The 24,441-nt window shown below is 50.9% G+C and overlaps 1 protein-coding gene across 3 annotated transcripts in view; it reads left to right on the top strand.

Annotated features, from left to right (window-relative positions):
• SLC41A3 (solute carrier family 41 member 3) overlaps positions 1–24,441 on the top strand; it is a 69,837-nt gene that overhangs the window by 37,904 nt on the left and 7,492 nt on the right. For all 3 annotated transcript variants that reach the window (XM_047795588.1, XM_047795587.1, XM_047795589.1), the window contains 6 exons: positions 6,850–6,921; positions 10,421–10,565; positions 12,477–12,623; positions 14,467–14,611; positions 15,359–15,438; positions 17,139–17,273. In XM_047795588.1, coding sequence (XP_047651544.1) covers positions 6,850–6,921; positions 10,421–10,565; positions 12,477–12,623; positions 14,467–14,611; positions 15,359–15,438; positions 17,139–17,273 — 724 coding nt within the window. The remainder of the gene's footprint in view (positions 1–6,849; positions 6,922–10,420; positions 10,566–12,476; positions 12,624–14,466; positions 14,612–15,358; positions 15,439–17,138; positions 17,274–24,441) is intronic.

The raw sequence follows: 24,441 nt of genomic DNA, 5'->3' as shown, positions 1-24,441 counted from the left end.
CCTGTGCTTTTTGAGTTGTGTCCAAGAAATCATAACCAAATACAATGTCCTAAGATTTTTCCTTCGTGTTTTTTTCTGAGAAGTTTATAGTTTTAGCTTGAATGTTTATATCTTTGATCCATTGGATCATGTGGTATTAAGAAGAGCTTTAGTTTCATCCTTTTGCATGGGGCTATTTTCCCACCACCATTTATTGTAAGGACTGTCCTTTCCCCAACTCAATTGTCTTGGCATGATTCCAAAAATTATTTGACCATATATGTTAGGGTTTATTTCTGGAGTCTCTGTTCTAATCCATTGGTCTCTGTGTCTTTATGTTTGTCCCACGCTGTTTTGATTACTGCAGCTTTGTAATAGGTTTTCAAACCAGGAAGTATGAGACCTCCAACTTTGTGGGGTTTTTTTTTTTTTGTCTTTTTGTCTTTTTGCCATTTCTAGGGCCACTCCCGCAGCCCATGGAGGTTCCCAGAGGAACTAGGGATCAAATCAGAGCTGTAGCCACCAGCCTACGCCAGAGCCACAGCAACATGGGATCCGAGCCATGTCTGCGACCCACACCACAGCTCATGGCAATGCCAGATCCTTAACCCATTGAGCAAGGCCAGGGATCGAACCCGCCACCTCATGGTTCCTAGTTGGATTCGTTATCCACTGAGCCACAATGGGAACTCCCCAACTTTGTTTTTTTAAAAAAAGATTGGGTTTTGGGCGAGGGGAGTCTCTTGAGATTCCATATGAATTTTTTTTTTGTCTTTTGTTCTTTTATTGCCCTTCCATGGCATATGGAGGGGTCTGATCAGAGCTGTTGCTGCCAGCCTATACCAGAGCCACAGCAACATGGGATCCGAGCCGTGTCTGCGACCCACACCACAGCTCACGGCAACACCAGATCCTTAACCCACTGAGCAAAGCCAGGGATCGAACCCGCAACTTCATGGTTCCTAATCGGGTTCGTTAACCACTGAGCCATGACGGGAACTCCCTCCATATGAATTTTTAAATAAAAAATTTTTCTATTTTTCCACTGGGTTTTTGTTAGGAATTGCATTAAACCTGTAGCCTGCTTTTGGTAATACTGACATCTTAACAGTATTGTCTTCCAATCCATGAACGTAAGATGTCTTTCTATTTATTGATGTCTTTTAAATTTTCTTTCAGTAACATTTTGGGCATACAAGTCTTTCACCTCCTTTGTCAAGTTAATTCATAAGCGTTTTAGTCTTTTTGATGTTATAATAAATGGAAATGAAATTGTTTAATGAAATTCCTTTTCATATTGTTGTTAGTAAACAGATATACAAGTGGGTTTTGTTGTTTTTGTTGTTGATTTTGTATTCTATAACTTTGATGGATTGCTTTATTCAGTTTCTGTGCAATCTTAGGGATTTGTACATAAAAGGTCATGTCATCTGCATAGAGAGATAATTTTGCTTTTTTCTTTCCCCTTGTTTTTTTTTGTTGTTGCTGTTCTTTTTTTTTTGTTTGTTAGTTTTGCTTTTCAGGGCTGCACCCTCGGCATATGGAGGTTCCCAGGTCGAATGGGAGCTACAGCTGCTGGCCTACTCAACAGCCATATCTGCGACCTACACCACAGCTCACAGCAACACTGGATCCTTAACCCACTGAGCAAGGCCAGGGATTGAACCTGCAACCTCATGGTTCCTAGTTGGATTTGTTTCTGCTGTGCCACAATGGGAACTCCTTTTCTTTCACTTTGAATGCCTTTTATTTTTTCTTCTTGCCTAATTGCTTTGGTTAGGACTTCCAAGACTGTGTCGAATAAAAGTGGTGAAAGTGAGTTTCCTTGATTTTTCTGATCTTAAAGGAAAAGTTTCAGTCTTTCACCCTAAGTATGACATTAGCTATGGGCTTTTGATACATAACTTTTATTATATTGGGCTGGTTTCCTTATATTCCTAGATTGTTGAAAGTTTTTATTATGAAAATTTGAATTTTGTCAGATGCTTTTTCTGCATCAACTGAGATGAACATGTGGTTTATTTTTCTTCATTTTTTAATGGAGTGTATTGCATTTATCAATTTTCATATGTTGAACCATCCTTGCTTTCCAGGACTAAGTCTCACTTGGTCACAGTGTATAATAATTTTAATGAGCTCTTGAATTCTATTTGCTAGTATTTTGTTAAGGACTTTTGTGTCAATATTCATAAGAGACATTACTCTATTGTTTTCTTGTAGTGTCTTTGTCTGGCTTTGGTATCCTGTGTCCTTTTCATTTGGTTCATGTGTGTCTTCCAGTGCCTGCTTCAGGTGAGGTGATGGCAGGTGGGCTGTGTGGACCCCAGCAGTGTGACGGGGCCTTCCCTCAGCCTCACACCTGGTCGGCCCAGCCGGCTGGAGGGGCCAGATGTGCAGGCATTTCCCCTCAGCTGAGATAAGTGTTCAATGTCCTCTGTGCCCGGTGCGGCCCATGGAAGCTGCATGTCTTTTTGAGCCTCATTTCTTTCAGGTAGTCTATCTGTATGTTTGTTTTCTTTTTTGGCCACCCCTATGGCATATGCAAGTTTCCAGGCTGGGGATCAAATCCACACATCCACAGGGACCCAAGCTGCTGCAGTCAGATCCTTAACTCACTGTGCCACAGTGGGAACTCCAGATTTTTCAATCTAGAGACATGTCTATCCCCAGTTTTGTGAAAACGCTGTTTCGTGATTTCTGATACTTTGATTTGCACTAGTATTCCTCTCCAACTTCATGGTTTCCACACACCTTCTGGATCTGCCCCCTTTCCAGCTCTCTGTCCAGTTGTGCAGTCTTCTAGGAAAATACTTCTGCTCGATTTTCATTTCATGCATTCCCTCTTCATCTCTCTCAGCCACTGTGCCATCGAGTTCATCTAATGATGAACTTTTGCTTGACTTTGTGTTTTATTTTGAATTCAGGGATCAGGTTTGTGCTTTCCACAATTTCAAGTCACCCTTCCTCTTATGAAAGTGCCGTCCTCTCAAGTTAATTTACATGCTCCAGAGGTTCCCATTTTGGCTTTTGTGCCTCATTTGTTGAGTTTGATGCATCTCTGTTATGATCACGGCCTTGGTGGATAGTGGTTCTTGGTTGTCAGAGCATCCTTCATTTCAGGTTTCTTCCCAGTCTGTGAATCTCCTTTGCTGAGGGAGGCAAACTCTGGGCAAGAGTCAGAGGGTGTCACCTGAAGGTATGTACTGGTCATTTGTCTTACTGGGCTGGGGCCTCTCTGTCCCTCTTATGATGGCCACTCTGGGCACTTTGCTGCCTCTGCTTCACCAAGCACTCCACCATTGGCACAAGCCAGTCAGGCAAGAGAAGAGGCCATTTCTTCCTGAAGCCGCTACCCTGCTTTCTGAGTCAAATATCCTTCCAGGTTCCCTGCCGTCCCTTGTCCTGAGGGCCACCTCTGCTTCCATCTCTGGGCATGGGTCCTCCTGTCAACCTAACTCATCTGCTCTCCATGCCCGCAGATTTCCTCTTAATCTCTGTAATATTGTACATCCTGCTTGTTGTTTTTATTTTTTATTTTTATTTTTGTCTTTTTGTTGTTGTTGTTGCTATTTCTTGGGCCGCTCCCGCAGCCCATGGAGGTTCCCAGGCTAGGGGTTGAATCGGAGCTGTAGCCACCGGCCTACGCCAGAGCCACAGCAACGCGGGATCCGAGCCGCGTCTGCAACCTACACCACAGCTCATGGCAACGCCGGATCATTAACCCACTGAGCAAGGGCAGGGACCGAACCCGCAACCTCATGGTTCCTAGTCGGATTCGTTAACCACTGCGCCACGACGGGAACTCCCCTGCTTGTTGTTTGTAAAAGCCATCTCCTCAGTGCTGTAATGGACCCTGTGATACTGGATTGGAGTCAGAGATATCAGTATAAACTCGTTTACTTTAGTGTGTTAGCAGAGATACACCAAAATAAATATGAGTGGGAGCACAGATGGGTTAGGGAACATACATACATTCTCTGGCTCCATCCACTAAGAGAACCCGGAAGCAGTGACACCCCAGTAATGCTACGCACGCCTCCTGCCCTGATCTTATTTCTAAATCCTATTCTCCAGTAAAAAGAATGGTGTCCTTAAAAAATGGCTCATTCTAGAGCTGAGGCAGGGGAAATACAAGATGGGCTTTGGAGTATCTGCTAATGCCAGGAAGTACAGAACTGCTTAAAAGCAGGGTGTGGCATGTTAGAAAGAAGCAGAACCAATCTGAAAGGGCTGCCGGTGCCCACAGCTGGAACAAATTTAGACTCAAGGTAAATAGTAAGAGGAGTTCCCTTCATGGCTCTGTGGAAACGAACCCGACTAGCATCCATGAGGACAGATTCAATCCCTGGCCTGGCTCAGTGGATTAAGGATCCGCATTGCTGTGAACTGTGGTGTAGGCTGGCGGCTACAGCTCTGTTTAGATCCCTAGCCTGGGAACCTCCATATGCCGTGGGTACGGCCATAAAAAGACAAAAAAATAAATAATAAAAAAGTAAATAGTAAGAGTATTATCTTATAACCTCTAGAATAGCTCTCCACGAGTCCATATGTACTGTAAGTAAATGATTCCATCTGTTAAAAAGAGAGAGAGTTCCTGTTGTGGCTCAGCAGGTTAGGGACCCGACATTGTCTCTATGAAGATGCAGGTTCAATCCCTGGCCCTGCCTAGTGAGTTAGGGATCCAGTGTTACTGTGGCTTTGGTATGGGCTGGCAGCTCCAGCTCCAATTCAACCCCTACCCCGGGAACTTCCATACGCCACAGGTGTAATAAAAAGAAAAAACAATTTTTTAATACAAGGAGAGAGAAGGGACAGCTCTGTGTTAGAGGAAGAATTTAGATTGATGAGTGAAGAAAGAACGAAGGAAATGCAGCTTCACCATTAAGACAGTAAACTGGTAGTTGCTGTGGGTGAAATCCTCTGGTGGGTTCGTGAGTAGAACTTTGAGGAGGAATAAATAGGGTCTTTGCAAAGCTTCACGTACCCCCCTAATCTTTGAGACTCGCGGGGTAGTTTCAGACAAGGTCCTCAAGGCTCTGACTGCCACCTGTGAGGAGCCAGCGCTCATCTCCCCTTCCCTTGGGTGTGGGCCAGCCTGGGGGCTCCAATCTAGGGGCAGGGGCCTCCGCACGAGGACACGGCTCCTCACCTCTGCTGTCTCTTCCCCGAACACCCACCCTCAGTGCCACCGTGGGGAGGCAGCAGGCAGACCCTGTGGAAGGACCCTCTACAGAACACTGACCAGTGCCCCTCAAGGGCATCCAGGACCAAGCCAGTGGGCGAGCCAGGCTTACCTCCTGGCACAGAGAAAGGACAGTGGTGGGAAACGGCCTGGACACGTGCTGTCACTTGCTGGTGGCACTGAGCCAGTGTTAGTATCGCAGTTGGATAGCCGTGCGGTGGTTCTGTAAGGTGTTAACGTCCGGAGAAGCTGGGTGAAGGGTGAAGTGGAAACTTTTAACTCTGGAACTCTCGCAAAGTCAGAATTATTTCAAAATAAAGAGTCACGTGTTGTCCCACCCCACCCTCTACCCTGGGGGAGAAGAAACAGAGCAGGGCTGTCCCTTCTGATCCAGTATTTTTCTTGTTATTGGAAAAACATACAGAGTAACAGAGTAATGACAGAGTAATTTTTGCCATGAAGTCACATGGCATCCTTGGGAAGCTGTAGCCTGGCTCCCAGACTGGAGTGGCCCCAGGCCGTGGGCAGCAAGCCTCCAGGGCGGCGGCACCAGCAGGACATGATGGTCACTCAGGCCTGGGGGCCAGGAGGGTGGACCCCAGAACCTGGGCTGCGGCTGAAGGAGAGCCGTGCAACTAAGCTGCCGTCGGGCGGGGACCCGGCCACTGCCCAGCAGGGAGGAAGGCACACGCACACCCCAACCTCCCTGGCCCACCAGTGCCTTTCCGTGGCTCCTGTTGGCCAGAACTGGCCAGAGCCCATGGGCATGGGGACTGTGAATGCAGCCAGTGGGGGTGAGCGTTCTCAAGGAAGGGGGGCCTTGCCAGTTGGCACCAGGGGTCATAGGCCTGTGGCAGCACCTGCCCAGTGGATGGGCTCAGTGCCACGTCCCAGTGGGAATCTCCTGAGAACATGGCGGTGGGGGGCAGGCAGAGGAGGGATGAGCCCCTGGCCTTGGGTGGCCCCACGTAGCCCTGTTCCACCTGCACCCCAGCTCCTGTGAGGACACCCAAGGCAGGAGTCAGAGCACCTGGGTTAGGCAGAGTGGCCAGGGGCTCTGTGGCAGTACATGGTGTGCCCAGGCGCCCATCATGCCAAAGACAGAAAGCCCTCCCCCCCTCCCCTGCCCCACCTTATTTGTAGGGAGAAGAGTAACGAACTCAGTACAGGAGCTGGGAAAACGCCCTGAAACCTTTTCTATCTGCGCCTTGAATTTCGCTGGCCAAGGCTGTGACGTTAGCAGCAATCTGTGTTTCTAAAGGGGAGGCCTTGTTGCTAGCCTTGCTTTTGATCCTAGGAGAAGCGGGACTGGCGCCCTTCTGCAACAGGGTGGTGTGCAGAGGAGCCGTGGGGCGGCCGGTGGTCACTTGGGATGTGACTCGCTGGCCGAGGGAAGGGTGAATGAGGCCAGAGGCCAGGCTGAGGGCACAGGCCGGCGCCCCACGTGCACAGGCTGGACAGCTGCATGTTGAGGGTGTTGGTGACATGCGTGCCTGGGTGTGCTTGCACACTTGGGAGGGGAGCTGGTCCCTGACACTGGCTGACTCCAGTTCCGGAAGCTGGTAGAATAATAATTCCTTCTGTCGTCGGTGAAGTGGTATTCGCTGAACTCTCCTGAGGCCCGCCAGGAAGGCTGACGGCTGTGGGCCCAGCCCCACTCACCCTTTGCCCTTCCCTCTCCGTCCTAGGCCAACACTGGACAGATGGATGACCCCCGGGAGCAGCACAGAACCATCAGCAGTAACCTCGCCCTCACTCAGGTGACCCTCCCTTCTGCCCTGTAAATACTTCTGGTTCATCTCAAACACAGACCCCCTCCTGACCCCGGGAGTCAGGGTCCCACAGAGCTGGAGGCTGGGAAGACTGGCTGAGTGTCACAGCCTGTGGCCACACAGCCCGGACCCGGATCAGGCTGGAGGCAGACCCATCACTTACCAGCAGGCTGTGACGCTCAGCCAGTCTTCCCAGCCTCTTCGAGGGAAGGGGTCCTTTCTTCTCGTGTGGGCTTACCTTGGGCGAGGCTCACAGACTCCCCCCACCCCACCTCCTGCCCTTCCATGGAGGGGGGCTCCTTTCTTCTCACGTGGGCTCCAGAGCCCGTTTTTGGCTGTCTGTGGGGCACCCCAGACCCTCCTCATCACCTCCCCACACACACACCTCAGCTCAGCCTAGTGCTGGCTCTGGAGTCAACCAGCTGAGAGACATCAGACAGGCCTCCTGACCCGTCAGATGGGTGTCGTGGGGGTGTGGCACCCGGGATTCATGGCAGCTGTGTGCAGGGAGCAGTCCCCTCCTGTGACCCTAGGCCTTTTCCTGACTGGTCACCTGAGGACCCTCCTCTGAGCCATCTGGACCCCAGCCCTGCCCGCTGCCCAGGCATCTTCCTCCTGAGCCCCTTTGCCGTCCCCCTCTTCCAGGCCTGGCCCAAGGCATCCATGGCCTGGCCCCGCCTCCCCCCAGACTCTCCCCTGAGCCCTTGCCGCCTTCACGCCCAGATGCTCCCTCCCCCACCTGGCGGGGAAGAACCCTAAACCCCAGGCCAGGCTCAGCCCCACCTGACGCCTACTGGCCCATGGGGCGTCTCTGGTGCTGCTGGGGCCACACTTGACCCAGTTCTGCGTTCAGACATTGGCTTCCTCAGCTCGAGGTGAGTGGTGCTGGCTGGAACCGCGGCCTGTGGCCAGAGCTTCCCTCTGGAGACTAGGCAGGGTATTGAGAGTCCAGGCCAGGGCCCAGCAGGGGCGGGTGATAACCAGCCACAGCCTCATTTTGCTTTTCGGTTTGCTTGTGACTGATTCTCAGAAGCGTCAACTCCTGCTCTGGGCCAGGCCCCGGCTTGGCACGTGGCCCTGATCCCAGTGCAATGGAACTTTGTCTCCCCTATTTTTTTAAAAATTAACATCAGGGAGTTCCCACTGTGGCTCAGCAGTAATGAACCCAACTAGGATCCATGTGGATGCGGGTTCGATCCCTGGCCTTGCTCAGTGGGTTAAGGATCAGGCAATTCCATGAGCTGTGGTGTAGGTGGCAGATGAGGCTTGGATCCCGTGTTGCTGTGACTGTGGTGTAGGCTGGTGGCTGCAGCTCCAATTCGACCCCTAGCCTGGGAACCTCCATATGCCCCAGGTGCAGCCCTAAAAAGCAACAAAATTAAAGAAGAAAAAAAAAAAAAAAACCAGAAAACAAACTTAACATCAAAGTATAAAGAAAGACTGCTGTAAGTTTTATAATTACACTTTGTATGTAACTTGAGCATATTCCACCACGTCATTGTACCCAAGCATGATACCTAGAATTTCAGACGGCTGGTTCCACCTGGGGTCTCGGACAAGAGACTGCAGGGCCCGGGCAGCTGCCCAGCGGCCTCTCAATCCTGTGCCCACCTCCTACAGTGGAAGTGTCCTCCTTCTGCATAGGTTCCTTCAGAGAACTTCCCACAAGCTCACAAGGGGTGATGAGCTTAAAGATCTTTCCCCAAAGGATCACAGAACAGCTGACCTCTTAGTGCCAAGTAACAGCACCAGTATTAACCATATGAGTTGTCAGCTCCTCGTAAAGTCACCAGCTCGGAAAGAACTCCTATAAACCACTTTGTACATAGATGTTGATGCTCCCGTAGACAATGTAGGATTTGGGCAAAACAAGATTTTCTGTTTTTAAGCATAAATCATATTAGACTGTCCACACAATTTCCTCATTTGTCCTTTTCTCTTAATAACGACTTAAGGAATGGATACCACTTGGTTCCCTGTGTGGGAACGTTGTCCTGGGGAAACCCTAGATCATAAGGTATTTGGACACTTTACAGCCAGATCTCCTCCAGGGCCCAGAACCCTGGACCAGTTTCTCCACCGTCACTGTGGAGGGACAGGTATCACCCATGCACCTGTAAGTGTGTTTGGTATTATCGACCTTTGAATTTTGCTTTCACCTCATCCTATGGGGGTCCATTCACCCCATGAGCACTGACCCCGGCGCTGGGAAGATAAAACAGCATTTATTTTTTAATAGAGGAAGACCAGCGATGGCTAGAAATACAGGAGCCGCCATCCAGTGGGGATTTTGTCTTAAATTTTCCTGATAACTAGGGATGTCATCACCTTGGGCCGTTCCTTGGCCATCTCTGATTTTTACATCCATATCCCTTGCTCATTTTTCATCAGGTTGTCTTTTATTATTGTCACGGTTGTGGCTGGTGTGTGAAGTAGACTTCATTACTCAGGATACTAATCGGCTATTATTTGTAGACGATGGTCATGTTCCGTCCACATCTACCCTGTCTTTGTTTTGTGATATCTTTTATCATAGGGAAGTCATACTTGAACTTATGCATATTTTGTGTGTGTTTTTCTTTATAGATTTTACCTGTTGTATCTTTAGTAGGTGGCCTTCCCCAATCCAAAAGCTGAAACACATTACCCAATTTTTGTTTGTTTGTTTCACAAAAACCAAAGAAAATATAGGTTTATTTGTGTATAATATACACAAATAATTTGGGTATCATTGTATGAATAGTATAAAGGCAGAATCTATTTTTTTCCCAAGCAAATAATCCTATTTATTCAATACTGATTTGAAATGCCACCTTTATCATTTTAAATGTTTATATATTCATGATTAATCATTAAATTTTACATTTTCATATAATCACGATTCAGTTCCTAGACTCTGTTCTGTCCAGTCTATTTTTCTGCTAAACCACCCAGTTTTAATTATTATAGTGATAGAGCACATATTCATAATGAATATGCCAAAATTTTAATCTTCTTTCTCAGAATTATTTTGGCTATTCTTGCATATCTTCCCGTTTCCGTGAAATTTAAAACAAGCCGTCAGGTGCCCTGAGAAGTCTGGGGACTCTGATTGGAATGACGGTGTACGCCTGGGGCGGCTCTCACCTGGGGAGATGGACTCACCTCAGCCAAGTGTGCCTGGCAGGGCCGCGGCCTGCTCTCGTCCACAGGGATGGCAGGGAAGGGCTGGTGCTCAGGTCTGGGCACCTTGTGGCACAGGCTGAGGTGCCACGGAGGCGGGTGCCCTCAGGGATGGGGAGCAGAGAAGGGGCAGGGGCACAGCTGTCCCCCGGGTGGGTATGCCAAGTGCTGCCGGAGGTCAGAGGGTGATGGTATCCAACCCGTGGGGGGCATGAGTGCCCTGACTGAGCATCCAGTACAAGGTGAGCATCAGGCAGAGGACAGGGAGAAGGGAGGCTGCGGTGAAGCTGGCGGCCAGTCCTCACATCTGACCTCTGCCCCACAGGTGCAGGCCACTGTCGTGGGGCTCCTGGCTGCCGTGGCTGCCCTGCTGCTGGGCGCCGTGTCTAGGCAGGAGCTGGACCTGGTGAAGGCAGAGGTGCTGTGTGCCAGCAGCGTCATCACCGCCTTCCTGGCAGCCTTCGCCCTGGGTGAGCTGCCACCCGAGTCCTCGGGGTCCTGCCCGGGCTCTGCTCTGGCCACACACCCTCCCCCCCGCCCCATGGCCATCGCCCCACGCACCTGCGTTCCTCTCAGAGCACTCGCAGAAATCTGAAACGACCTGCTTTTTTTTGTTTGTTCTCATCCCCATGCCTCTTCTTCTGTCACCTGCTCTCCCTGCCGCCCCACCCGCCCCATGTCTCCTAGAGCCGGAAGATGGGCCTTGGGCCTGGGGGGCTCACATGCCAGGGTCCCCGGTGGCCATGCCTGTGCCCACTCTGCTTGCTTAGCATCTGGTGCGCCAGGCTGTGTCCCGGAGCTTGGGGTGCTGGCGGGGGTGGGGGTACTCAGTGGCCCCACTGGGTCATACTCTATTTTAGTTCCTATTTATCCTCTTCACTTGCACTGCCTCCTCCTCGCCAACAAGCCTGCCGTGTGAGCGCAGAGCCAGTGGTTATTTCTGCCCTTAGACAAGCCCTGCGTAAGCAGCTCCCAGGTCTGCTGAACAGACGGAGGTCACACTGCTTTTCTCGGGACTGTGTGTCCATGTCTAGCCGACCCTGTGCAAGTGCAGGAAGGGAGGGCGTGGCTTTGAAAGCTGACCTGTGTTCATAGTCTGTCCCCGCTGAAGGCAGCGGGTGACCTGGCTGCATTCCTGCTGGCACCTAGATCGAGTGAGGGCCAGAGCGCAGGATGGTCACAGGCCTGCCCGTCTGGTCTGAAGGGCGGGCTGAATCAGCCACACCTGAGAGAAGAGAGCCCGGGGGACACTTGGCATGTGGTCCGCAGAAGGCCGTGCTGTCCCTCAGGTCTTGTAGAGACACCAGCCTAGCTTCCCACTTTACAGACAAGCAAACAGGCTCAGGGACAAGGACATGCCAGGACTGTCCAAGGACATGTGGGAGTCAGGAAGTGTAGCTGGTGGGTCATGGTGCCACTTTGACCCGTCTGTCGTAAAGCCAGGCGACGGTGCTGGTGGCTTTAATAAAGTGTTCCTGCTAGTCCTGTGGGGTTGTCACCAGAACTCAGCTCAGTTCAGCTGAGCAAACTTGGATTCACTTAGAATTGATGCCTCAGAAGAATAAAGCAGCTGAGACCTGGTCACAGAATAGCCACAGACTGTGGCCAGCAGCTTTCCGTGGCCTCTAGGTGATAATTCTGATTATTTAGTTATAGAATGCTGGGTCAGTTGTTAAAACACAGTAGCCAAGATAGTGTCTTCTTAAAGGCCCACATGAGATGCTGTTGCATTTCATCCCGGGGGTGGGGGGCTGGAAGCACGTGACAGTGGCCTGAGAACCAGGTCTGAAGAGAAAGCAGGGCCTGGGAGGTGTGGCACCCCTGAGGAAGGGCCTCTCAGGTCTCTCCAGCCTTGCCCAGCAGCCAGACCACGCGATGAGCCCCAAGAGCCCTGCAGGCCCCCGTACCGCTCTGCCTCTATGTGCTCCCGCCCAGGCCCACCCGCATTGCTGCCCTGCATGGCCTCAGACCCCACCCCTGCCGTCTCCCCCATGGGTTGCACCCTGGAAACTGCTCCTGGGGCCGCCAGCCCTCAAGGACCCAGCACAGGGAGACCTCGCCCCATCTGAGGTTCCCACTGCTCAGGGCAGCTTGAGGCCCTCTTCCTGATCTGAGGCCTGTGAGCTCCATGCCTGCACTTCCCAGGGGTTCAGGAGCCATGGAACCACCCGCCCGCGTCTCCCCGATGGTTCAGGTATCACAGTGTCAAGCCTGGGAGTCACAAAGCAGAGTCTGAGGCTCGCAGCCCCAGGTGGCACGAGAAGCTGGGCTGGGGCGGTCTGGGGGCAGCTGGGCATGTGCAGGTGGAGTGAGTTCCAGGCAGCCTCCCACCACCTGCTCACCCGCTCACTGCCCTCACCTCATCCCCCTACCCTCCACAGGGATGCTGATGGTCTGCATCGTGATTGGTGCTCGGAGACTCGGGATCAACCCAGACAACATCGCCACGCCCATCGCAGCCAGCCTGGGAGACCTCATCACCTTGTCCCTCCTGGCTTTCGTCAGCAGCTTCTTCTACAAGCACAGAGGTAGGGCCCAAGGCCAGGGTCTCTGGGGCAGGGTGAGGCCTGGAGTCACTGGGCAGGTGGGGGTGGCCCCCAAGGTGCCACCCGCTTTCCCACCGTGCTGGGGGACAAGTCATTCCAGCCAGTTTCCACCTCCTGCAGGGGCTCAGGAGGAGGTCAGGGAGGGCCTGAGCTGGCTGGGGTGCTTCAGTGCCTCCTTGGGAAGGGCATTTCATACCAGACACGCGGCAGCTGCTCAAGAGTGACTCCAGGCGTGTCACAGCCACAGGGGTAGAAGTAGAAGCCAGTTCTTCAGAAGGTGGCCTGTGAGCTGGTCAGCAGCCCAAAAGGGCATTTGTACCTCTTGTGGGAACTAGACCTTGGGTCTGGGCACCCCCAGAAGTTGCTCAAGTCTGCCTGGGGACCCAGCTGTGCTCACGCCCTGGACATGTGGACACGTGGCTCCCCCTCACCCTGTGGCTCCCCTGCTGCATTGGCACAGCTGGACACTCCCCTCCAAGCCTCAGTTCTTGGGCTGCACCTGCCACGGTCCCACTAGGCAGCTGCCCATGACCGTCAGGATCCGGGGTGGCAGGGGTCAGAGCTAATGGGTGCAGTGGGCAGCAGAGGAGTAGGGAGAGAATAGAGGCATAGCCATGGCAAAGGTCCAGCTTGTTGCCCGTGGGAGCGTGGACATGGGTTTAAGGACTCACCTGGTTATTCCATGTTGGCAGTGGAAGCAGCCTGAGGAAGTGAGTCTGACTGAGTCCCGACTCTGCAGGGACCCCGATGCCTGGCACCTCCTGCAGCAGCAAAAAGGAATAGTTTGAGAGATTCTGAAACGTGACATAAGTGGACCTAATTTTATTTTTCAAACAAATTTCAAAGGCTTGTGCATGAGCTAGTTAATTGAGTTTGATTTGCAAAGTAACAGGTGTCCCACCTGCGCTCAGCCCAAGTCTCACAGGACTCTGAGCGGTGGATCATGCAGGTCACCCACCCCCTCCAGTCACACCAGATCCACCGCTGGGCTGGGCACCCATCAGATGCATGGTCTTCATGGCCCCTCCAAGTGGCCTAGGGAAGCTGGACCAGACACAGAGCTCCAGCCGTGGCTGCCAGCACACTGAACACTTGCTCAGAGCTCCTGGGCCGCCTCTGCCCCCACTTGACTGTGGAGTCTCTGTCTGTGGCAGTCTGTCCTTCCCTGCAGCCGCCCTGGTGGGAGGATGGGCCAGGGTGTTTCCTGCACAGGAGGCAGCGCACGCAGGCCCAGGCTGGGATGCCGTGAGCATGGGGCTGCCCCGGGCGTGGCCAGGGGAGAGGACACGTCCAGAGAAAGCTGGCCTTGTTCTTCATGCTTACGGAAGGTGACATTTGCACCAGAGCACAGGACAGGCAGGGAGAACAAGGGGCCGAGTGTGCCCTCTGGTGTGGGCTCCAGCCTGGCACCCGCTTCCATCAGCTGATCTAGGCCGAGGCCAGTCTTCACAGCACCCACCAGGTGGGGCAGGTGGCACAGGGGACTCGAGGATCCACAAAGAGCCAGGAGCAGGGCTGGCGCCACAGCTCGCTGGCGCATCCTGGTCGCCACTTCCTCACGGGCTATCTGAGCATGTGGCTGAGAGCAGGATGGGAGTCAGGCCAGGAGGTGCTGAGCAGAGCACGGGCCACGGTCATGCTTCAGTAATGAGGCTGAGGAGGAGGAGGCAGAGGAGGGAAGGTATGTCAGGAAAACCTGTTAGAGTCAGAGAGGCTAAGGCAGGTGTGGGGGGACACGTGTGGGGTGTCGGGGGCAGGCTGCTCGCCTGTCTGCCTTGCGAGCTCTGGCCCCAGTCCATGGCCCAGCGCCTGTCTCCTTCTCCAGATAGTCGGTACCTGACGCTGCTGGTCTGCGTGGGCTTCGTGGCCCTGATACCCGTGTGGGTGCTCGTCGCCAAGCAGAACCCGCCTGTCGTGAAGATCCTGAAGTTTGGGTGGCTCCCGATCGTCCTGGCGATGGTCCTTAGCAGGTGCACATGGTGGTGCCATGGGGGCCTGGGTGAGGCACCTGTGACCGTGGGCACCTTCGCTGACCCCACTCCTCACTCGCCATCGCCCCCCTGAACCCTGGGCCTCTCCTGAGGGCAGCCCTGTTGGCTACTGCCAGACCCTCTGCAGGCGGGGGCCCCACCCCCATGGTCCCTCCCCCTGCTGCCATGGCTCCCTGAACCCCATTTCCATAGCAGGACCGAGAGGGGCCAAGCTGGACTTCTGCTCTCCAGCCCAGGGGGCCCTTTCTGCCTGTAGACCCTGATGGGGCCACAGCGTCCTGCTGTGCTCTCCTAGGCTGCTCTCTGGGGACAGAGGCTGTGGTCGAGTCTTTGCTCCCAGAAGGTCCTGGGCTTCAGGCCTGGGGCAGCCTGTGATCACCTGCAGGGCTGCTGGGTGAGGTCCTGGCATGGATCCTGAGAAAGGGCAGGAGTCAGTGCTCCCAGGGGTCCACTTCCCACTAAGGAGCTGCCCTTGGGCCATCCTAAGACATACCCCCGCCAGCCATGTGGCCTTGGAAAGGGGTTTGTTGTGTTTTCAGTGGGCTGGCATCATGTAATGGGCCTTCCAGACCAGCTGAAGCTGAGAACAGAGGTGCACAGCACAGGTGGGGTGCAGAGGACCCACCAGACCACCTCAGCTGTGCCAGGTTCTGGGGCACCAGGAGCGGCCGGGCAGGGAGACAGCTGCAAGTGCAGCCTGACGCTGGCACCGTGGTCTCTCCCCAGCTTCGGAGGGCTCATCCTGAACAAGACTGTTTCTAAGCTGCAGTTCAAAGGCATGGCTGTGTTTGCTCCCATCATATGTGGTAGGTGGTCACTGTCCCCTGGGGTCCTGGGTGGGGTGGGGTGAGAACAGCAGTGACTTTGGGCGTCCGGCCCAGCCCTGGGAGGTGGTGGGACGCCAAGCTATGGCCGGGCTACTCTCAGTTCCCCGGGGAGAAGGCCTGCAGCTGCCCCCAGCTCACCTGCCCTCTTGTGGCCCTGGGACCATAGCTGCCAGCCTCTGAGGCTCTAACCCGTGGGCTGCTGGGACCTGGGCTGAAAGCAGCTTCAGAACCAGGGTGTGGACTCTTAGGGTTTTTCTTTTAACTTGAGTCATTGATGACACTTAACTCAGATATTTACACATACACACCTGGATTCCTATCTTCTTCTACAGCAAGGGCGCCGTGACGATACTCCTTCCCGTGAGGGGTGGAGACTTTATGTCCAGTTGACCCCAATCCCCTCCAGCCCCTGCTGCCAGCACCCTGCCCGCCACTGCTTTACCTTCTTGGCTCAGGCCCTGTGGGTGTTTTAGGCAGAGCTTGGCATGAGTCCAGCTTCTGGTGAGGCCCTGTAAGTGGGACTGACTGATCAGAGGACCCAAATACGACAGTCCACTGCCAGGCCTTGGCCATCTGCCCTGCATGTCACAGGACCATTCAGCAGACCTGCACTCTGAGTCCCTAGAGCCTTTCCTAGCACAAGGGCTGGCAGGAAGACCCCCCTTAGTGGTCCCTCGCCCAGCTGTCCAGAGGGGCTGAGTGGTGATGCGTACAAGCTGATGGGAGACAAGAGCTGACTGGTGGGGAGTGGGCGAGCACCCAGGGCAGAGTGCAGAGGCTCCTGGTGGCACCCCCAGTGTGCCGGGCCATTGCAGACCGGTGGGAACCAAGTCCAGAACTGCCAGAGCCGACTTAAGAGAGGCCAGGGATCTGGATTAAGGGCCTAATTTGTAAATGCTGCCAAATAGAGTTATTTTTCCTCCCCCCTCCCCAAATCAAGTGAGGTAGGTGTGCAGCCATCCGCTGGCCAAGGCCATTCTCTGGTGCAGCCAAGGTGGTCACCAGGGCCCATCTGGCCCCGTTCAGGGTTGTTCTCTGTGGGGCTGAGGAAACAGGATGGGGTGAGCCACCAGGGTGGGTTGCCAGGGTGGACCCCACACTCCGCCAGCCCCCAGACCTGCACCACAGGAGCTGCCTGTGGCTGTGTCACCGGGGCCTCTGGCCCTGGCAGAGCTGGGCATGGTCAGCTCCTGGGAGACGCCGGGAGCCCCCTCTGCAGCCCCAGCTCGGCTGTCCTGCCACCCTTACCCCTCATTCACTCTCCTCTTCCTATCCTTCCTGCCTCAGGGGCGGGGCGGGGGGGGGGAGACATTCCTTTCATTTTCTCAGGAATTCCAGTCTGCATCTGGTTCCTGCCCATGGGTGGCTTATCAGGACATCCTCCCACGACCTCCCCACCTACTCCCCTCCCCTCAACATGTCACTACTGAAAGAGAACTTTGCCAGGCACACCTCCTTCACCTTAAGAGGTGACACAGCTACTGCCTTGACACCTCACTTCTGAGGGCAGGCCACCTTTGTTTCATGGCAGACACATCTGTGGTGAAGTGGGAGACAGAAAAGAAATCCAGTGCTGAATGCATCAAGGAAGGCTTCCTGGAAGAGTTGAACTTAAAACAAGGAACAGAACTAAAAGACGGGCATAAGAGAAGGGGAAACCAGGTTCTTTGTCTTTGCAGGTGTTGGTGGCAATCTGGTGGCCATTCAGACCAGCCGGGTCTCCACCTACCTGCACATGTGGAGTACGCCTGGCGTCCTGCCCCTGTGGATGAAAGCATTCTGGCCCAACCCATGCTCAACGTTCTGCAGCTCTGGTGAGTCTGGGTCTTCAAGGCCACAGGGCTGTTTCTTTAAACAGTGAAAATGGACACCCCTGGAACCCAGTGTCTGCCACGTGGATACCCAAGAGCAGGGCTGACCTCGGCACAGACCGTCCTAAGGGACTGAGCCACCCCTCCAAGATACTCACACGTCCGTAGGTCAGTGTGAGACAGCAGCCGACTCTGCCTGGGATGTAGTTGCTCTGAAGGGTAGACAGGAAACAGCACCTAAGTGCAGGCTGTGCCAGGGCCAAAAGACAGTGGGCACTCTGACAGGAGGGCTTTGCATGGGTTGAATGTCACCTCTGAGGACCAGCAGGGTGGCCAGAGGCAGGAAGGCGATGGTCCCGAGGGCCTTTAAGCTCAAGGAAGGACTTTGCAATCTCTTCTGAGCACCAGGGGACCCAGCCGGGTATTTTATCTTCTTGTTACTTTTGAAGTCCCATTCCTCTGCCACCACCTGGCTGGGAGGGGGAGGGTGACTTGTTGCTGCCCCCTCCCCCCACACACAGACACTCCCCTCAGCCCCTCGCACCCAGGCCAGGAGGGCAGAGCCCAGGCCCCACATGGCCTTGGCTGATGCAGTTTGCCCAGTTGGGTCCAACCGCCCTTCCAGGATCCTGAACCAGGAGAGCAGGCCTGTGCCGAGTCTGTCCTATGACCACTGACTGTCCAGCCTGGGAGGCGCAGCAATGAAAGCAACTTGGGAACTTGCCGTGTGTTGTTTCCTGGACCCCAAAGCCTCTGGTGGCCTGCTGCCTCCCTCCACCTTTCAGAGTCTTGTGCTCATTTCACCCGATGCCTGGATTCTTGGTTGTGTGTAGTTAGAGGGATGAGAAGTGGGGCTGCCCTGTCTTATTCCCCCTTCTTCTCTTGTTCTCATGTTTTCCGATTGGGTATCTTTGGAGTGGCATGTGGATTGCTTTTTCTTGTATCTGTTGCAGGCTTTTGGTTTGCAGTTACCATGTGGTTTTGATATAGGAGTCTACATATATATACAAGATTGTTTTAAGTTGCTGGTCTTTTAATTGCAAGTGCATCTTCAGGATCGTGTGTTTGTACCCTCCTCTTCTCACGATTGCTGGTTTTGATATTGTATTTGTGTGTGGCTGACTTCTTACCTTTATTATACGTTTACCTTTACTGGTGAGCTTTCTCATTTGTAATTTTCTTGCTCCTAGTTTTGGCCTTTTCTTTCCCACTAAGGAAGTTCCTTTAATGTTTGTCGTAAAGCTGGTTTAATGGTGCTGAATTCTCTTAGCTTTTGCTTGTCTGTAAAGCTTTTGATTTCTCCTTCAAATCTGACTGAGAGCTTTGCTGGGCAGGATAATCTTGGTTGGAGGTTTTTTTCCCTTTCATCACTTTAAGTATATCATGCTACTTCTTTCTGGCCTGCAGGATTTCTGCTGAAAAATCAGCTGACAGCCTTCTTGGAGTTCCCTGTATGTTATTTGTTGCTTTTCCCTAGCTGTTTTCAGTATTTTCTCTTTGTCTTTAATTTTGATCAGTTTGATTAATGTGTGTCTTGGGGTGTTCCTCCTTGGGTTTATTTTATATGGTTCTCGTAGTGCTGCCTTTCCCATGAAATATTTGATTCATTTCCCATGAAATGAGTGATTCCTTTCCCATGTTATGGAGTTTTCAGCTGTTATCTCTCCAAATATCTTCTCTGGCCATTTCTCTCTCTTTTTCTGGCACCCCTATAAAAACGAATGTTGGTGCATTTAAGGTTGTCCCAGAGTTCTCTTAGACTGTCCTCAATTCTTTTCATTCTTTTTTCTTTATTGTTTCACATCAGTGATTCCCACCTGTCTTCTTCCACCTTGCTTATTTGTCCTTCTGCCTCCTGTATTCTGTTGGTTCCCTCTTGTGAATTTTTTCAGTTATTAAATTTTGGATCTCTGCTTGTGTAATCTTTAAATCTTGTATTTCTTTGTTAAACTTTCCTGCTAATTTATCCTTGCCTCCAGTTCCTTTCCAAGATCTTGGATCATCTTTACTATCACTATTCTAGTCTTTTTCATGGAGGCTGCTAACCTCCATTCACTTTGCTGTTATTCTGGGGTTTTGTCAGCCTCTCTCATCTAGCTTATATTCCATTACCTATTCATTCTGTGTAGCTTTTCATCTGGTCTCCTTTTTGCAGGATACAGGGCTGTAGCCTCTCTTACTTCTGACGTCTGCTCCCCCGCTCCTTGTGGCTGAAGTTGGTCTGGGGGGATGCAGGCTTCCTGGTGGGAGGGACGGGTGCCTGCCCACTGGTAGGTGGGGCCGAGTCTTCCCCCTCTGGTGGGTGGGGCTCTGTCTCTGGGTGAGATTAGAGGCCGGGGGGGGGGGTGGGGGGGGGGTGGGGGTGGGGGTGGGGTCTTTAGGCAGTCTATTTGCTGATGGGTGGGGCTGTTTTTTCCCAAAATGGCCACCTCCAGGGGATTACACACCCATGATTATTCCCAGGACCTCTGCCTCCAACATCCTGCCACCACAGTGAGCCACAGCTGACCCCCGCTTTTCCAGGAGACACTCCAAGACCTGCAATAGGTCTAACCCAGCCTCCTATGGAGTCTCTGCTTTGCCCTGGGACCCAGTGCACATGGAATCCTGTGTGCACCCTGGTAGAGTGGAGTCTGCATCCCCCAGTCTCCTGGAGCTCCTTGCTGACCCCCGACACCAAATGCACCAGGGGCTCCTCCTCCCAATGCCAGACCCCTCCCAATGCCAAACCCCCCTCCCAATGCTCCTCCTCCCAATGCCAGACTCCTTCCCAGGCGTGGGAAGCTGACATGGGGCTCAGAACGCTCTCTTCTGTGGGAGAGCCTCTGTGATGGTTATTTTTCAGTCTGCAGGTCACCACATGGCAGGTGTGGAGTTGCTTATATCACAAAAGCACCCCTACTGTCTCCATGTGGCTTCTTTGTCTTTGGGTGTAGGATATCTTTTTTGGTAGTTTTCAGTGTATTTTATTGATGATTGTAAAGCAGTTAGTTGTAATTTTGGTGTTCTCGTGACAGAGGATGAGCTTAAGTCGTTCTTGTGCTGATCTCATGTCCACCCGTCTCTCGTCCAGTGCACATTGTTTTCTGACTGGTCATCTGCTGCACAGAAGAGCGAGTCACTCTCTGTGTCAAGGGTGTAGCTGTCCCAGTTTGGGCTCCTACAGCAGAGCCACAGACTGGGGACTTACAAGCAACGGATGTTCACTGCCCACAGTTCTGGAGGCTGGATATCCACAGACAAGGCCTGAGGGGGAAGACTGTCTTCCCACTGCGCTCTCACGAGGGGAAGGGGCATGCAAGTTCTAAGTGGCCCTTAATCTCTGAGGCTGCACCCTCATGACCTCTTCACCCCCCATAGTCCCACGTCTTACCACCACTGGGGGTCAGGTACAACATACAGATTTGGGGAGAAGAAAACATACCGTCTGTAGCAGCATTTTTTGTAGGTTTTCTTGAGTTTTAATGCCAGCTGCGGATTGTTGTTTTGCTTTTGCCTTTTTAGGTTTTTTCTTCTTTTTTTAAAGAACCTTTTTAAAAACTTGGCCTTGTGTAACTTTCCACCATGAACAGATGCTGGTGCTCTGGTGCATCCTCACCTTTTCTCTACAATATTTTATGGCAAAGTTTTGAGTTACTTAGGATTTGTCCTCCTTTTCCTTATTTAGCTGATGGACTGTATTAATTCAGAAGCAACAGAGACTTACTTTTCATTGACTTTGTTTCTTCTGGAGAAGCCCATCCCATCCCCACAGGACAGCTAGAGAGTGTGTGTGGCCAGGGCAGGGAAAGCACGCCTTGCACAGGGGGCTCCAGCCCTCAGACCTGAGGAGGCCATGCTGTCAGGGTCCTGGGGGCCTCTCAGGAAGGGTGAGGCCTCCCCTTCCCCAGCTCCACTCCTGACCCTTCTCCACCCATCCACCCCTATCCCCAACTCCACTCCTGAGCCTTCTCCATTTCTCCACCCTCCCCCATCCCCAAACTCTGAACCTTCTCAAGATGTCCAATGTCCATCCCACTATAAACTCCAGCATGTCCTTCCTCTGCCTCGAACCCTCTGCCTGGGGCCAGGTCTCACCTAACTAACACACTTAACTTTCCACCACATGACCCAGTCAGTTTTCCTCCTGGTATGTGTCAAGGTTCGAAGTGACCTTGTTTGTTTCTGCTACTTTAAAAACATTTTAAAAAACATTTTTTATTATAGTTGATTTATACCATTCTGTCAATTTCTGCTGTATAGCAAAGTGACCCAGTCATATATCTATACACACTCTCTTCCTCCTATTATCTTTCATCATGTTTCATCACAAGTGACTGGACATAGTTCCCTGTGCTGTACATCAGGACCTCATTGTCTATCCATTCGAAATGTAGCAGTTTGCATCTATTAACCCCAAACTCCCAGTCCATCCCATACTCTGCTCTCCACCCTGGCAGCCACAAGTCTGCTGTCCACATCTGCAGATCTGTTTCTGCATAGATAGGTTCATCTGTGCCATGTTTTAGATTCCACATATAAGTTATATGGTATCTGTCCCTTAGGTCACATAGTATGAGAATCTCTAGTTCAATCCCTGTTGCTGCAAATTGCATTATTTTGTTCTTTTTTATGGCTGGGGTAGTAGTCCATTGTCTATATGTACCACATCTTCTTAATCCATTCATCTAGCAATGGGTATTTAGGTTGTTTCCATGTCTCGGCTATTGTGAATAGTGCTGCCATGAACATGGGGTGCATGTATCTGAATGAAAGCTTCGTCCAGATATATGCCCAGGAGTGGGATTGCTGGTTTATACACTAGTTCTATATTTAGTTTTCTGAGGAACCTCCATACTGCTTTCCATAGTGGTTGTACCAATGTACATCCCCACCAACCGGGTAGGAGGGTTCCCTTTTCTCCACACTCTCTCCAGCATTTGTTATTTGTTGAATTGCTAATGATGGCCATTCTGACTGGTGTGAAGTGGTACCTCATTGTGGTTTTGGTCTGCATTTCTCTAATAATTAGTGATGTTGAACATTTTTTCATGTGCTTGTTGGCCATCTGTTATGTCTTCTTTGGATAAATGTCTGTTCAGGTCTTCTGCCCATTTTTCAATTGGGTGGTTTGGGTTTTTTGCTGTTGAGTTGTATGAGTTGTTTGTATATTTTGGAGATTAAGCCCTTGTCAGTTGCATCATATGAAACTATTTTCTTCCATTCTGTAGGTTGAATTTTTATTTTATGGTTTCCATTGCTGTGCAAAAGCTTGTAAGTTGGATTATATCCCATTGGTGTATTTTTAATTTGTTGCTTTGATAGACTGACTTAAGAAAACATTTGTATGGTTGATGTCAGAAGATGTTTTGCCTATGTTCTCTTCTAGGAGTTTGATGGTGTATTGTCTCATATTTAAGTCTTTAAGCCATTTTGAGTTTATTTTTCTACATGGCGTGAGGGTATGTTCTAGTTTCACTGATTTACATGCAGCTGTCAGCTTTTCCCAGCCCCACTTGCTGAAGAAACTTTTTCCCATTTTATATTCTTGCCTCAGTTGAAGATTAACTGACCATAGGTATCTGGATTTATTTCTGGGCTCTCTACTCTGTACCACTGGTCTGTCTTGATGACTGTAGCTTCATAATATTGTCTGAAGTCTGGGAGAGTTATGCCTCCTGCTTGGTTTGGGTTGCTTTGGCAATTCTGGGTCTTTTTATGGTTCCCTGTAAATTTTTAGATTGTTCTAGTTCTGTGAAAAATGTCATGGGTAACGTGATGGGGATTGCCTGAAATCTGTAGATTGCTTTGGGTAGTATAGCCATTTTAAAGATATCAATTCTTTCAATCTAGGAGCATGGGATAGCTTTCCATTTCTTTGAATCATCTTTAATTTCCTTGTATAGTTTTCAGCATATAAGTCTTTCACCTCCTTGGTCAGGTTTATTCCTAGGTATTTAATTTTGGGGGGTGTGATTTTAAAAAGTATTTTATTTTTATATTCCTTTTCTAATAGTCAATTGTTGGTATACAGAAATGCAACCAATTTCTGAATGTTCATCTTGTATCCTGCTGATCTGCTGAATTCATTGATCAGTTTGAGTAGTTTTTGTGTGGAGTCCTTGGGGTTATCTATTTATAGTATCATGTCATCTGCATAGAGTGACAATTTTACCTCTTCATTTCCGACTTGGGTACTTGTTATTTCTTTCATCTGATTGCGGTGGCTAGGACTTCTAATACTGTATCGAACAAAAGTGGTGAGAGTGGGCTTCCTTGTCTTGTTTCAGATTTTAGCAGGAAAGCTTTCAGCTTTGCTCCATTGAGTATTATATTGGCTGTGGTTTTGTCATAAATGGCTTTGATTATGTTAAGGTATGTTTCCTCTATTCCCACTTTCGTAGTTTTTTTCATGAATGGATGTTGGATTTTGTCAAATGTTTTTTCTGCATCTATTGAGTTGTCATGTGGTTTTTGAATTTTCTTTTGTTAGTGTGGTGTATGACAATTGATTTGCATATGTTGAATCATCCATGTGAAATCTGAATGATTCCCACTTGGTCATGGTGTATGATCTTTTTAATGTGTTGTTGGATTTGGTTGGCTAAAATTCTGTTGAGAATTTCTGCATCTATATTTATCAAAGATTCGGGCCTACAGTTTTCTTTTTTGGTGGTATCTTTGGTTTTGGTGTTAGGGTGATGGTGGCTTCGTAGAATGTCTTTGGGAGTGTTCCTTTTTCAACCTTTTGGTAAAGTTTAAGAAGGATGGGTATAAGCTCTTCTTCATATGTTTGGTAGAATTCCCCTGTGAAGCCAGCTGGTCCTGGACTTCTGTTTGTAGGGAGTATTTTTATTACATACTCAATTTCATTTCTAGCGATGGGTCTATTCAAATGATCTATTTCTTCTTGATTCAGTTTTGGTGGGCAGTATGTATGTCTCTAGAAAGTTGTCCATTTCTTCTGAGTTGTCAAATGTATTGGCATATACTTTTTCACAGAAGTCTTACTTTTTTTGTATTTGCAGTATCTGTTGAGATCTGTCCTTTTTCATTTCTTGCTTTATGTGTGTTCTCTCTCTTCTTGGTGAGTCTGGCCAGAATTTGTCAATTTTGTTTACCCATTTAAAGAATCAGATCTTGGTTTTATTTTTATTTTTTGCTTTTTAGGGCCACACTCGTGGCATACGGC

The sequence above is a fragment of the Phacochoerus africanus genome, chromosome 9, assembly GCF_016906955.1.
Source record: "Phacochoerus africanus isolate WHEZ1 chromosome 9, ROS_Pafr_v1, whole genome shotgun sequence".
Lineage (NCBI taxonomy): Eukaryota > Metazoa > Chordata > Mammalia > Artiodactyla > Suidae > Phacochoerus > Phacochoerus africanus.
The sequence above is the reverse complement of the archived record's forward strand: the minus strand, read 5'-3'. Positions and strand labels throughout refer to the sequence as shown.